The 16,134-nt window shown below is 43.3% G+C and overlaps 1 protein-coding gene across 2 annotated transcripts; it reads right to left on the reverse strand.

The window, feature by feature from the left end:
• Positions 1 to 480: 480 nt before the first annotated feature.
• Positions 481 to 15,787, reverse strand: SPATA4 (spermatogenesis associated 4). Of its 2 annotated transcripts, none has more exons than XM_084856491.1 (6): positions 15,534 to 15,787; positions 13,957 to 14,086; positions 13,389 to 13,507; positions 10,577 to 10,797; positions 5,562 to 5,678; positions 481 to 3,154 (listed from the first exon to the last, which is right to left on the reverse strand). In XM_084856491.1, the coding sequence occupies exons 1-6, from the start codon at positions 15,725 to 15,727 to the stop codon at positions 3,021 to 3,023; spliced, it is 915 nt and encodes a 304-aa protein (XP_084712617.1). In that variant the 5' UTR covers positions 15,728 to 15,787; the 3' UTR covers positions 481 to 3,020. The 2 variants fall into 2 exon arrangements, with proteins under 2 accessions (XP_084712617.1, XP_084712618.1); XM_084856492.1 differs by having other exon boundaries at positions 15,530 to 15,745.
• Positions 15,788 to 16,134: the final 347 nt, after the last annotated feature.

A 16,134-nucleotide genomic window follows, 5' to 3' on the forward strand; every position in this document is an offset into this window, starting at 1 on the left:
GCAAACCATGGTTTGATTTTGGTTTGCGATCCTACTGTACAAAGAGCACTCAAAACACATGTGCCCAGTTTACATGTTGTAGAAAACTGGTTTAGAAAACCAAGACATCTTCTCTGAACCCATGAGCATGGAATGAGGAAGGGAGAGGGATTATTTGAACTTATTACTCATTCCTGTTCCATGGTTTGTTGGAGCCAGAACATGTCTGAACTCATCCAGAATGGATGCAGCCCCCTGCTCGTGAAGGATTCCCCTAAGGCTTGCTTTCCCATACATGCAAGCACTACTTCAGCCTGTTAAGGGTAATGGGAGGCCTGTGAGTATCCTATGACAATCTACAAGTGGATCATGCTAAATAAGGCAAAATAGGCATCTTTCTTCAGTGGAGAGTAAACTTTTAAAAAGTGGATGCTATTCTCAGCTAGTAATGGAGTCTGTGCCCAGTGTGCATATGCTATTCAAATCTTCAATACCATCTTTATAGATATGTTTTAAAGTATTTTATTACAACTATATAAATCAAACAGGTTTACTATACATTGTTACTATGAATCTTCACAAAATGAAGTATTTATACCAAGCTCAGTAATCATGACTATTCACGACAAAGAGAAAAATACACAAGGTTGAATATCCTCCTGAAACTTATTACTCCAAGATGGTACAAATAAAATTCACTTTCTCATAAATCCCTCAGTATTTCTCTCCCTGCCCCAGTTTAGTTATCCAAACAGTAAGTAAACTTAAACATAACCCTAACATGCTATATCTTCAAATACAATTCTGAAATGAAGATTGCTTCCCCCCCTCCCCCCAATTACTGGCTAGACATATCTCAGCTGTTAATTAAATCTTAAGCAGATTCTGATACTATATTCTTTAACATAGTAGAACCACTTTGGTTATAACCACATCAACTGGTAGAGTGGCCTGCAGTTTCTTCAATTATCTTAATAACTGGACAGGCCAAAATATACAAAACAGGTCAGCAGGACATCAGTAACACACATCAAATCCTTTTATAAATTAAGCATATCCTATTGGGGATAAGACTTCTGAACTTTGAAAAAACTTTAATCAGTGTTTTTCAAACAGTAGGCCAGGGACCATCGGGGGGCCTCCGCACTGCAGCCTGCACAGTGCCTCCTCACTTGCCTACCGTGCAGGCTTTTTGACTGAAGGCAGCAGCAGCAGCTCTCCACACGTGCAATGCAAAGGCATGTGTGAGAGCAGGAGTTGGTTGAAGCAAGGCTGTAGCATACAAAGTTGGAGGGAAGGAAAGGGAAGAAACACAGTGGCTGGTTGATTGTGGGTGACTGGGGAGAAAAAATGGGGATGAAAAGATGGACTGAGTGAAAAAAAGAAGAGTAACCAGGGCTGCTGCTGCTGCACTTTCTGGCAACAGCAGCCATATCCACTCCAAAGGAACAACGTGGTATTGGGCAGTGGGACTGGGGAGTATCTGTATGTGCCTGTGCAGGGGATGGGAGAAGGTGAAACAGAGTGAAGATGGCTGGTAGGTGGAGAAGTTGCAAGGAGGAGGGAAGGTCCCCCTCTTTTGAGGAAAATGAACAGAAGGGACTTTGAAGGAAATTAGAAAGCAAGCTAAACTGTTAATATTTTAATAGATAATAATTAGATAATAAAAACTGGGAATACAGAGGAAGAGGATAATAGGGGAAGCTGTTATAGGAGAAAGTAAACTCAGAAGGATGAAAGAAACTGGTAGTTGGAGGATAAATGGTACAAGTTAAATGTGAACGAAGAAATGACAGTGGATGAGTAGAAATACTTGGAGAGTTATGTCAGGGGCAGAGAGGAAAGATTATAAAATAAATGCCCTTCTCCACTTAAGACCCTCTGCATCAGCAAATTCTACCTAAAATGGGCAAATTCAATCAAACAGGGCTGTATCCAATACTGCTGCTGCACTCCTGCTCATTCTGTTGCCTCAGCAGAAAGCTAACACTTCAAAATGCAACCCCCCAAACAGGCTGAACTGCTTGTTTCAAGATTGGGACAGGTCAGTGGAGCTTCTTTCTGCAAGCTCTGTTGACCTGTCCTGTTCCAGAAACTGGCATTTGTGCTCATTTTGGGTTTTTAGAACCACTAGCTCCCTGTTGTACTGGTGCTGGATCCCTCTGGCACTTGGGCAGACTTAGATACTGCCCAATACCTGAACAATGTAAGAAAAGCTGAACTATGAAATTTTCTGTTTCAGGAATCAAAATAACTTTACCGGCCTTGGATGCTATGCACCTTAACTTAGGGGAGTGCCATTTGCTACAGCAGTGAAATCTCTTGGGTCAGGCTAGCTGAAGACAAATATTTTCATTGTGAACAAGAATGACTCTGCTGAATTATCACAAGTTTGTGAAACTCAGCTGTCCAGCCATCTATACCTAGCACTTTGATATTAATCTCTTAATTATATTCAAAACCTCTTCTAAAGAAAGGGGTACCACTAATTGTTCTGTATCTTCTTGAAAGAGTTGACAAATACTCAATTTAGACAGAATTATATTGTATATTTTCCAGAACTGGCTTATCTGATAAGTTTTTCATAAAATTTCTTAAATTGATTAGCAATCCCTTCTTGTAGTGTTGCCATACTTGTGTTCTATTTACAAGCATGCTCAGGACTGAAGATTTAGTCAAAACAGAACATTGTTTTATTCCAAGTGTTAGGAAAAATATAAAATGTTTCACAATGAGACTCTCGTTACCCTAATAATCAATTTTATTCTCACAACATTACCTAACAGTACAAGGCTAGACGCATGCTAGTGTTTAGAAAACATCTCCATTAGAACACATCAAATGTGTAAGATTCCAGCAAAGAGAAGCATAAAAAGCATTAATAATCTTTTAATGCTGTTTTCTTATGTCAAGTTGTATGTATTCTCTCAGCATTACTGTTTTATTGCGCATACCAGTAAGGCACATTTTCCTCAGTATGGTAGAAACTTGGTCATAAGGCATCTGTCATGGTTAAAAGCAGCTTTGATTTCTTTCTCTAGCTACAGTCCTTTAAAATGGGTGCCTGGAGCTTCAACATTTGTATTCACATCAAAAGGGCATCTCTCAGCTTGCTTCACTTGCATGGTTTTGAAATGAACACCCATTTTTCCTCTGATTTCTGTGGATGCTATACCTAAGCAGGAAAAAAAAATCATTGGAAAAGTACTAACAACTGCAGTTACAAGATACATACAAACTCCCTTTTATAATCATTGTAAGCTATGGCTGGAATTGCTATGTCACAGAATGTTTGAGAAAAATGAATGCTTAGGGTCAAGCTGTCAACAATACAATGTTGACAATCTTATCCGACTCCTGTGATTTTAGCTGTAGTTGCTTCTATGGACATTAGTAGGAAATAACACTTATCTCTATGAAAAGCTTCACTTGCTATAAAGCTTCCATTTCAACCAAGGAATGTGTACAGCCTTTTCCTCATTGCTTGTCATTCCTCATTTCTGTAGAGGTGGTGATAAGGCTGGGAAAACCTCACTCAAAAAGAACAGGATGTCTGTTGTTTGCAGAGAAAAGGGTGTTGGGAGGTACACTGAAGTCTTAGGGTCTAACTTCATATGACATTAAACATTTGTTTGAAAAAGGGGTTTCACACTGGCCCCTTTTTAAAAAAAAAAAAAAGTAGCTGATTGCTGTTTTCTATTTGAATACCTCTTCATCAGTCTCTCTGCTTTTCCCCTGCCCTGCAAGAGAAGTTGGAAAAGAACAGGGAGGAGGCATGCCCCAGCCAGGAAACCCCCTGGAATCTACCCCCCATGCCTCCTCATTTCTGCTACACTGGGGACTGGGGGAGCTGAAGTTTGCAAACAAGCGAAGGCAGTAGCTGCTCCTATGTCCCCTCTCTTGCTCACTCTATCTGGAAGGTGGACTGGGCCAGCAGTATTTCCTAGAAAGACAGTGAGGCAGTTTGCATGATCATCAAGCCATGGTGGCTTGTTTAAGCTGCAGTGCATGCCAGGTGTGATTTGCATAATCACCTGCCCACACATGCTTGTCATGTAATCTGGACCCGGGCAGCCTGGCTTGTTTGAGAGGGAAACAACCCCTAAATAACCCAACAACAGCCCATGGATTACTTGAGGGTTGTTTTCCCCTCAAACAAGCCATGCCACCCAGGTTACAACACAAGCTGCAACTGCCTGGGTGATTATGAAAATCATGTCCAGCATGTGCCATGGCTTAAGCAAACCACTGTGGCTTTTTTAGCCAATGATGATCATCCGAACCAGGTCAGTGTGAGCAGCCACCTCTGCCTGCTCCCTCTCCCTCCCCAGTCTTCTCTCTGGACAGTGCAGCATACAGGGCTGGTCATGGCAGGAGCAGCTATGTCATCCTCTCACTTGCTCACCTGCATTCACCCGCTGGGCAGCACAGTGGTGGAGATTCTGCCCAGTGAAACAAACCTTCCCTGCTGCGCCACCCAGAGAAAGACAGCGAAGGTAGCAGCTGCTCCTTGGACAAGAAGCCACTGCCTCCATATGATCAAAGTCTCTCTCTCAGCAGCAAGGATTGGGCAAGCACGCATCCTACCTCTTTGAGTGAGGAACCAAAAGGTAGTGGAGACTTCCTTACTTGCCCTTTCTCGGTGGGTTGTGTAGAAGAGAGGGAGCAAAATCTGCTGGGAGGTGCAGCTGCAACCTCTGCCTGAACACTAATTGGGCCCAATCCCCACCACCACCACACAACTCAGAGATCACAGGTGAGTAAGAGGATGAGGTGGCTGCTCCTTCAGGGAGTAGGCATCTATCCTGTGCTGCCCAGAGAAAAGTGTCTATCCACACACTCTCTCTAGGCAGCATGGGATCCCAATCCATCCTGCCCAGATAGCATGAGAAAGAGAGGAGGTAGGAGCAGCTGCTGCCTTCTTGTGCTTTCACACTTCTCTGCTCCCCACCCCCCTAAAAGTGGCAAAACCCAGTGGTGGCAGGAGGGAGGATCTGGATGCTTCCAGCCTGTGGAGTCCTTTCACCTGTTCTTTCCCAGCCTCTGCTGAAGGAGCAGGAAAAGGAGGAAAGATTGCTATTTACTGTTCAATTGTCTCTCTTCACCCAATTTATTTTTCTTCATAAACAAAGTGGTAGCATTAAGCCCCCTTCTCCAAATATGTGTTTAATGTCCTGTGCAGTTAAGGCATTAGAAAGAACATGACTCCACTGGTAGGAAGAAATATGAAATAGCTATAAAAATATGAAATATGAAATAGCTTTAAAAGAAACCAAGGGCCTTTTCCACAATACAGTCATATTAAAAGATGGAGTGTTATACATTTGGACAGAGACCAGCATTTTAAAAACATTTAGTGGGAATAAAACATTCAGCCTAATCTTCGCCATATTTCCTCAGAAGTCAGTCCCGGTGATTTCAGTGGACATGATTCCCAAACAAGTGTTCATTAAGATTGCCTTCATGCAGTCCACTACTATGCACGTTAACTTGGAAATAAGTCTCACTTTGTTCAATGGAACATACATCCAAGTAATGTGAATAGAACCTTAGCCTTTCAAATCACAAAAAGTAGTGCTTACTACTTGGCACAGGAACAGATTTCTCCCTTTGAAGATTAATCGTACTCAAGGAAGGAGCCAAAACAGAAGGACGACGAACAGCGCGTTCTCCCAGGGTTGGCTTAATACCAAACCGTGCTTGAAAGAAAAATACACACACACAAGCAACAACTATACAATTAACCATGTCATGTTTCAAGTTTACACTGTCATTTCACAAGATTGATTAATAATGTGAAAGTTAAAGAAATGCTTCATTGAGGACAAACCTACAATTACAGGATGAAGTTATGGAAGATATTTACTGGAATAATCCAGAGTTCAATATCCTGAGAACTTGGGACATATTTTTATCAAGTTTCTCTTCATCATAGTGTGTCAATAAGTACAGATACATGTTGGCTATTTATTTATTTATTTATAGGATTTGTATCCCACCTTTCCACTGTACAGTGCTCAAGAAGCTCACAGAAAAACTATTAAAAACCTTTGTCAAACAAACAGATTAATACATTAAAAAACAGTTAAAAAGTGAATAAAAATGAGACCAAGGTGGCAGAAAGCAATCCAACATTGCAGATAAATATTCAGCTAGCCAAAATTAAATACCTCTCTGTAAAAAAAGAAATCATTAGAAGGGCGCAAAAACATAACGCAGCAGGAGCTAAAGAGATGCCCTGGGAGTTTAACACCCTGGGTACTGCCACAGAGAAGGCCCTCTCCCCAGTTTCCATCAGATGTACCTTGAATAAAGGTGGGTCATGCAGGAGGCCCACTCTGACTGACCTTGGAGATTGAGCACGGTCATGTAGGTAAATTAACTAAATAAAAATAAAGGCTCATTTTCGGGAAATGCTCTAACTAGAGGTCTGGCCAGGGCTTACATCGGTTCTGCACAATAGTCTCTTCCCATGTTTTGAGAGCTCATTATTCTACTACACATAATATAGCAGACAAGAGGTGGGTTAATTATGAACCCCCAAATCTGGTATCCCTCCAAACCTTTTGCAAAGTCTTGTGCCTGTGTTGTGCTACAAATCCCAAGTTTTGTGCCACCACCGCAAGCGTAAAAATGACACTCAGAAGGGAGTCCTGGTGAATGCTACAAATCCCACATTGTCCTCCCCCCTCCAAACCTATGTTTTGCACTAAAAAAAAATCAGGTTTTTGCCGTCACCTCAAATACCACCAGTAGCACAATTGCCACAAGCAATTCCCAACCAAATTAAGTTATAATGAGCAGATCAATGCCTTGTGAAAGGGCTTGTGGAACAGTTTGCACAAGCATAATCAAACTATTGGATTTGACACTTGTGCAAGGGTGTAAACAGGTTTCCACAAGCAGTAGAAGCTTTGCTCTAGTGGAATGATGTCATAGGATACAACCCTATAATATATTCTAAACAGCATCAGTGGTGTGCGTACGGACACTAAACCTTTTACATTCTTGCTCATACAAAATAAAGGCAGCAGAAAATAGCCATCTCTCCTCCCTTCATCTGCCCTGAAGCAAAGGCTGGTAAAAATGGGGGGGGGGATTCCCTCTAGCCTGGAAGCCCACCCCCATCATCACCTTCACCTCTGAGCTCTGCCACTTTGCAGCGGATGAGTGAGGAAGTGTGAAAGTGAGAAAATGCAGCAACTGCTCCTGTCTCCTTTTTGTTGCTCACTTTCTCTGGATGTCACAGTGGGGAGGACTTGTCCTGTGGTACTGCCTAGAGAAAGTACTCTCTCACCCTATCTCTCTTGGGTGACAGTCATAGAGGGCACAGCCACGTCATCCCACTTGCTCACCTGGGTTCTCCACCTGCAGCACAGTGGTGGAGATTAAGCCCAGTTAGTCAAATTCACATTGCTGTGCCACCCAGTGAGATAGGGTGAGTGAGAGCAGGCAGCAGCTGCTCCCACATGGAACAACCACTGCCTCCATCCACTCTGCCTTTCTCTTAGCAGCAAGGACTGGACAAGGAATGGTTGCCAGTGCCCCTAATCACTCACCCGTCCTTTATCCTTAGAAAGTTATCTCCGCTCATACATCCACTCTCTTTAGATGGTGCAGAAGGAAGGATTAGGAGTAGGCCCAGGAAAGCTATTCAGAGGGACTAAATGAGAAAAAGCACATGATTGCTACTCCTTGGAGAAGCAACCAGAGCTCTGCCTGCTCACTCACCCAATCTCACTGGACAGTTCAGCAGGAAAGATTTAGCTTATTGGTCCCAATCCCCAAAACTGCACCACCCAGAGGGACAGCATAGGTGAACAAGTGAGAAGATGAGTTAGCTTCTATGAATCATTCTTCAAAAACGTTATAGCTAAATAAATCCTATTCAAGTAGCCTCCATCTTTTTTGAAGTCTCCAGGAGCTTCCCCTTTAATCCTGCTTCCCTTCGTGTTTCTATCCCATTAGCCCCTTTACTTCTTCCATCTTTTATTTTCTTGTGCACCCTTTTCTACCTTGTTAACCATCTTGCAGAGGTTTAATTTTCCTGTATCGCAGTGCCCTGTGGAACATGACATAGGTTTCAACTCAGTACGTGACTGGGCACAGCGTGCCTCACCATTTTACATTAAGTGGCAGCATGCTCCCTAATTATTCACATCTAAGGCAGCAATCCCCTACACATTTATTGGGAGTAAGACCTCGTGAACTCAGTGAGACTTGCATCTGAGTAAACATGCATAGGATTCAGCTATATATGAGGTTGAGTTGTGGACCCCAAGACCATCTCAATAATAGCCACTGATGGTTATGTGTCTTTAAAATACTCTTTTTTACACTGAAGGGAGTGGGAAGGTAGGGAAATATGATCTGGCATGTGTAGGGTTGCCAGCTTTTCCTGGCTAGGTCCTTGTGCATTTAACAGCTGCTGGGCAGGCAAAAAAATTAACAGGTGAAATGCTCCCCTTATTGCATTTCCCTGTGGGAAAGCTTCACCTGTTTGAGTTCTGTTAATCAGATGGCCAGAAAAAAAGTGTATGTTCAAAACTTTTTTTAAAAGTTTGATGAAACCATCAGAGATTGTTCAGAAATGCTGTAAAACATATTTTCAAATATTAAGAATGTGATTGTGCAGATGTTCACAAGACAGAACACCCCACTGAACTTTGCAAGACTTACAGTCAGGGCCAGAAATATTGGAGCAAGGATAACTGTTTTGGCAGTTGGCCTCTGTACACCACCACACTGAAGTTGAAAGGAAACACACCCAGATGGGAGCAAAGTCAGGACTTTCAGCTGTAATTCAAGGGGTTGGACAAAAGTGGGGCACTAACCATTCAGGAAGGACAGCCAGTGGCATACACACACCACCATCATTGGTGGCTCATAAGTAATGGAACAAATGGCTGACAAGCAGCTGCATGGCCAGGTGTGGCCTGTTTCCTGGGTACCCCAAGACTACTCAGGCAGATAAAAGGCCTGGAGGTGGTTCTGAGTGTTACATCTGCATTTGGTAGCTGTTCACTGGAACTCCAAACATGAGGTCCAAAGAGGTGTCCATGTGAGTGAAGGAGGCCATCATTAGGCTGAGGAAACAACATAAACCCATCAGAGAGACAGCAAAAACAGTGGGAGTGGCCAACACAACAGTTTGGAACATCCTGAAAAAGAAGGACTTAACTGGCAAGCTCAGCAACAGCAAAAAGCCTGGAAGACCACGGAACACAACTAAAGTGGATGACCGCAGAATTCTGCTCATGGTGAAGAGGAACCCTTTCACAACATCTAGCCAGGTCAAGAACGCTCTTGAAGAGGTAGGCATATCATTGTCAACATCTATGGTCAAGAGATGGCTTTATGAATGTAAATACAGAGACTTCACAACAAGGTGCAAACCACTGGTAACACTCAAGAACAGAAAGGCCAGATTAGCCTTTGCCAGCAAACACCTAAACAAGCCTGCCCAGTTCTGGAATAAGATTTGGAATGATGAAAGAGTAACTTGTACCAGAATGATGGGAAAAGTATGGAGAAGGAAAGGAACAGCTCATGATCCAAAGCATACCACATCATTTGTCAAACATGGTGGAGGCAGTGTTATGGCCTGGGCATGTATGGCTGCCAATGGAACCAGGTCACTGGTGTTTATTGATGACCTGACTGCTGATAAAAGCAGCAGGATGAATTCTGAAGTGTATAGGCCTATACTTTCTGCTCAGATTCAGCCGAATGCTGCCAAACTGATAGGACGCCGCTTCATATTGCAGATAGATAATGACCCCAAACATACAGCAAAAGCTACCCAAGAGTTTCTCAAGGCAAAGGAGTGGGATGTTCTTCAATGGCCAAGTCAGTCACCTGATCTCAACCCAATAGAGCATGCTTTTCACTTACTGAAGATAAGACTGAAGGCAGAAAGACCCACAAACAAGCAGCAGCTGAAGGCAGCTGCAGGAAAGGCCTGGCAAAGCATCTCGAGGGAGGAAACTCAGCATTTGGTCATGTCCATGGGTTCCAGACTTCAGGCAGTCATTGACTGCAAAGGATTTTCATGCAGGTATTAAAGGCGATCCTTAAGTTTGAAATGATGTTGATTTGTTCCATTACTTATGAGCCACCAATGATGGGTCTGTGTATATGCCACTGGCTGTACTTCCTGAATGGTTAGTGCCCCACTTTTGTCCAACCCCTTGAATTACAGCTGAAAGTCCTGACTTTGCTCCCATCTGGGTGTGTTTCCTTTCAACTTCGATGTGGTGGTGTACAGAGGCCAACTGCCAAAACAGTTATCCTTGTTCCAATATTTCTGGCCTTGACTGTATTTTGAAGTAAACAGTACTTGGGTGGGGGCATGAAACTTGGGATTTGTGGAACAAAACAGCACAAAACTTTGGCGGGTTTTGTGTATGTTAAATATGAACCCACATTTGATGTATCAGTACACATTTGTGGGTGACAGTGCAAAAATTGGGGTTTATGCACAAAACACTAGCATACGTTTGAAGGGATACCAGATTTAGAGAGTTCATAGTTAACACAGCTGCAAACCGCGAAGAATCATTCTGTTCTTCAAAAGATGTTTGAAAGAGCCACTCACCTGGATTTTGTTCCCTGTCTAGCAGCCTTTGCTGCATATGCATGTTGATGATGGCATTAATTTTCTGTCTGTTTTTGTGGATATTGGGCTCCACCATTAGTTCTGTTAGCTTAATGTTGGTTTTAATAGCCCTTGAAGCAGTTGATCTAGCAACCATTGGTAACTTTTCCTGGTAAATACGATCTGTAAAGTCAGTCTCTTCATCCTGAATGTGTTTTATCCTAGAAGGGGAAAATGTTGTATATACTGCATTTATTTTGCCTGATCTTTTAAAAATAAAAACAATGATCATATTTATTCTAACTTCATTCACTGCTTACTTCACATAATGAGGTGTTAAGTTGTTCAGATCTAAGGAGCTGCTTTCACTGCAGTGTTCAAAATAGTGCAGTGTGCTGCTGAACTCAAGTAACAGCTGACACACAGAGCGCCATGGAATTTTGCCCCACTTGCTTCCAGAAAAAAGTGCAGAAATGTAGTGCCAGATATCTGGTGTGGGACCACATTTGATGCCCCAGGATCCTTTTTAAAATAAATATTCAGCACCTTCCCTCTTCCTTTCCCACTCTCTCCCTGCATGCCAGGAGCAAACCTATCCAAACTCTTATGTGCACACAAATTTGAGAAGGAAGCATCAGTGCAGTACCATCAGTGGCTTCCTGCTGTACCAGTTTGGCAGATGGGTCTTATCTTTAGTGCCAAAGCAAGAGGGCCAGTTTTGCTCTTGCACTGGGAGTCTACTGCTGGATCCTACAAGCTACTACACTCTCTCACCAGATCATCAGGTTAGAATGTGCCTAACAAAAGAATTTAGCTACAATTATCACAGTCACTGGATCTGTTTGCATGATCATAGCGGGGGGGGGGGGGGAGCCACAGAACCCTACAGCAGCCCATGGATTCTGCGTGGCTTGTTAACCACAGCAACAAGCCACCTTCATTGGGTTCACATGACACAGCAAGCCATGCCGGCAAGGGTAATTATGCAAATCCCCTCCCCAGTATGTGACTGGCATTCGCAATGGGGGAAATAAGCCATTGTGGTCATGCAAACCCAACTGATGTAGAGCACTATGGCCCGCTGTTAATAGCATTTAACTTGCAACCTATTGTCCATTACCATTTCATGCATAATGAGGTGTTTCACAGGGAGCTTCTAGCTTGGCAACCCAAAGACTGGTTTTCACTTTTAAGCTGCTGAAGTTAACATTTGGCACAAACTGCCATTTGCCCTTGGAGTCTAACAGTGAAGGAAGCACACAGCCCTTAATGGATGCTGGTTTATGTATATACTTAAAAGCAAGGAGGCCCACCTGTCCACATCAGATGATATTGCTGAGATTGTGCCCCTTCAAGAATTAGTGCCCCAATTGGTTTGCTTTCTTTTCCCATCTCATTTATTCTTCATTTTGTAATATTGTATTAAGGTTGTGTAGTGGCTAGAGAGTTGGACTGGGAGCTGGGAGATCCGGGTTCTAGTCCCCAATCGGTCATGGAAGTTCACTGGGTGACTTTGGGCTAGTCACACACTCTCAGCACAACCTACCTCACAGGGTTGTTATTGTGAGGATAAAATGGAGAGGAGGAGGATAATGTAAGCCACCTTGGGTTCCTTGCAAGAGGAAAAAAGGCTGGATATAAATGCAATAAATAAATAAATAATAAATGTGGCCTGCAAACCATGGCGTGGAAACAGTACTTGGCAATCAACTGTATAGTGTTAACAGAACTGTCCCCCTGCTGTGCTGCAGCCTTGTGTCTCCATCCAGTAACATGATCCCATCAGCTCCGACTCAAATCAGAGTACTGCCTCCTACCCATCCTTTGTTGGCTGCATCAGTGGCTTTAAAAGGAAAATGGTTCTCCTGATTGACAACGCAACAGCCCTAGTAACAGGTGAAGAGTTAGTATCCAGGTGTTGCCAAACCATCTTTTAGATATGCCTTGTTAAAGCACATCCAAATATTAGAAGAACCAGCCACCATATACACATATACATGATGATATTAGTAGCTTCCACTGTCCCAACAGCTTCAGGATACCAGCTTCATAAACTACAGTGCTTAGGCTTAGTTAGCTTACCCTTTCTCTCTATTGAGGAGTTCCATAGGAAGATAAAAAGGCAAGAGAAATAATAAGGCAAACATCCAAGTTACCTGAAGTAACTATATTATAAGAGCTACAGCATGTGTATATGTCATTTTATTTTTATGAAATATCTGAAGAATTGTTTTGCTTATCCTGAAATCCATTCTTTTCATAATGAAGTCTAATGCTATTAAAATTAGCTATATTCCATTGATTATGAGTAGTGTTCAATTATCTTGTATGGAAACTACAAATGCAGTATGTGTACTGCATTACAGGAATCAGTCATGAATCAGTTCTTTCATATATACAGCCTGACCCTTAAAACATTGCATCGGTGCTTTGAAGAGCTGGGCATTTTAACAAAATTTTATTACTTTAAATTCTGTTATGTCACAAACCATCTACTAGAATTTATACATATCTGTAAATACTTCTGGGTACTTGGTTGATTTCATGTATTTTTATAAAGAACAACAGCTGTATTTTATTGGAGGATGGAAATAACTTGTATTATTCATATTCTACTAATTCTGGAAAAGCCTAAGGACAACTAGTTCTATTAGCTTCTACAGAACTGCAAATCTATTGTTATTCAACAACTCTCACAGAGCAAATTATCACCAACATGTATGCATTAATATGCAACTTTCAGATGTAATGTTGTGCATTTATGCATTAATATGCAACTTTCAAATGTAATGTTGTGGAAAATAAAACTTACCGCCTGTTCGTTAGCATTGTATAAATGTCTTGTACAAATACTTCTGCAGCTCCTGGTTTACAATGAATTGTTCCATCAATTAGTTCTCGTATGGGCTTCAGGTTTCTTTTTGCAAAGAACTTTAATAAAGGGGGAAAGGGAATCAATTTCAGACATATGAATTCATTGTCTTGCCTTCAACCCACTTCAAATCTACACTTCATCACAAAGCAAGGGCATGAAAATCAAATTTCAGGTAATATAAGAACTGCAAACAATGTAGACCACAACATCTGAGCACCAAAGCTGATATGATATAGCCATGGTAGTATAGATCTTCAGAGCATCACTGACCCCTTACCAAATAAAGACACCTACCTCAAAAGTATGTCAGTATTAAAAAAAAAAGAAAAGCACAAATAGTTATACTGTAGAAATACGATTTCTCTGCACACCCCCACATAAATTACATGCATAATCTATCAGTCAGTGACTGGTGGTTGTTCAAAAAGGCAGTAGCTTCCATTTTCTTGTCTCTTTTAAAAGATACAAAATTTGTTTGAAATTCATAATTGTATTGATTACCCACCTTTCCAAGCTGCGACCAGTTGCTGAGTTTGATAGCTAGAGAGGTCCCATTTTCAAACCAATGCATCTGAATGTCTTCTGGGTAATACCAAGAGAATATTTCAGCAATGAGGAAGCCATTTGAAAAATCTCTACGAGAGAGAGAGAGAGAGAGAGAGAGAGAGAGAGACTGACTAGTTTACTAGTCATTCGCCTTCATTTGGGAATGTAATTCCCTGTATGGGAAGCTCATATTGGATCCCCAGCCCTCAGCTGTTTCTTTTTAAGTTTGCAACAGTTACTATACTTACATCTAGGAAATGGATTAGGTAAAAATCCCTCCCCACTCTTCTCATATCTCACAAAAGAGTAGTATACTCCAATTTCCCCTGCCAACTGTACAGGTAACATGCAGAAAGGGGAGAGAAACTCTGCTAGAAAACAGAAAGATTCAGATACAAGGAATGAACAAGAGTTAAATATAACCAATGCTCACCACACTGCACAAGAGTATAATTCAAGAATTCTGGACATGAATCTATTTCCTTCTCCTATTACTCTTGCAAATTTCCCAAAAAGTGACTCTGTGTGCTTCAAGTACAGATCTGCTTTCACCTGGGACTAACCTTGTAAGGCCACAGGTTTAATTTTGAAGAAAGAAAATTGCTGTAAATGAATGAAGGAATAACGTTTGCTACAGATCAAACAAGCAAAAAACACATCAACCTGACTTTTCCAGCAGGGAGGAGCAGAAAATGTAGCAAACCTTCTCCCAAACTATGCCCCGCTGCTCTATTTGCTCTTTCAGCCTTCAGTCACAGCCTCCCCCAACCTGGTGCCCTCCAGATATTTTGGACTTCAACTCCCACCAGCCCCTGCCAGCATGGGATATTGGGAGCTGTAGTCAGCGTCGGCTGTTGGGCGGTACAGAAACGTCATAAATAAATAAACGTGGAGGTGACAAGTCTGGGGAAGAGTGGTCTACTGCAAAAGTCTTGCTCCCCTAATCATGGCCTTTGGCACACCTTCACTCCCCACAACGAATCTCCCCTTTTTTCAGGTGTGCAAAGTTTGGGGGGAAAGGAGCTTCTTTGACCATCCGTCTTACAGGGAACAGACCCGCGTCTTTCTCCAAGCTCCACGTAAGTGGCCCTCTGAAATCCTCCATTGCCTAGAGAGAAACTATTCCCTTCGGGGAAGGAAGGCAAGTCTCGAACGAAGCCCAGACGGGGAAGAAAGAAAGGGGCTTGCGAGGGAGCTCGAAGACGGGCTGACGGGTTACTTTTGCGCGAAGGGGGCCAGGAAGCGGGCCGGGCCGGGCCGGGCCGGGCGGGGCAGGGAAGCCGGCGAGTTTGGCCGGGCGCTGTCGGGACATGGAAAAATGGCTTCCAGCGGGCAGCCCTTGCCATCCTCTCGCAGTCCAAGCAACCGAGGGCCCTCCCGAGAGTCGGCACTTTAACGCCTCTTCTTGCGCGTTGACCTTCTGAAGATGGCGCGCCTGCCAGGGACCACCGGACTCTCGGCTGCTTTTGATGCGGGGCGAGGGGAGGTTCAAGGCCGAAGAAGCCCGAGGTGCCCGGGCAGGCTCGCCTCACCTACGGAAATGCGTCGGCGAGAAGGTGAGGTCGAGGCTCTGCAGCCAGCGCAGCACCGTCCGGGGAAGCCCCGTGCGTCTCGGGCTGGTGGAGTATGACATGAGGAGAAGCGGACCTGTCTTGCCCGAGGACTCCTGGAGCTCTTCGTGCTCCTGCAAGGCGCCGCACAGGGCCCGCTAAGGCGCCTTCGGTAGCCATAACAACAGTTGCTAGGGCAACCCGTAGATTCAGCGCCTCCCACCCAATTAGTTTAAGCAGCCTAACCGCGCATGCGTTTGGCCGTCTGGCCCGCTTAAGCTTTCCGCGCACGCGCAGCAAACGCCAGGAAATGCACTTGTCACGTCAAAGACGTTTGAAAAACACCCGCAGACACGCGCGCTCACTCTCTCCCCCACCCCACTGGTAGCCAAAGGCTTGAGTTCCATAAGAAGGTCACTAGAGCCCTCTGTTAACGTGGGGGGGTATTCAGAGCGAGGAGGAGCTGAGGAACCTCATGACGAAGGCGAAATAAAGTGCAAAAGCTGGGTTGCAGTTAAACCTCAAAAAAAAAAACAACCAAGATTATGGCAACCAGCTTGATTGATCACTGGCAAATAGAGGGAGAA

The sequence above is a fragment of the Heloderma suspectum genome, chromosome 5, assembly GCF_057233095.1.
Source record: "Heloderma suspectum isolate Gila_16-S chromosome 5, 16-S_ref, whole genome shotgun sequence".
Taxonomy (NCBI): Eukaryota; Metazoa; Chordata; class Lepidosauria; order Squamata; family Helodermatidae; genus Heloderma; species Heloderma suspectum.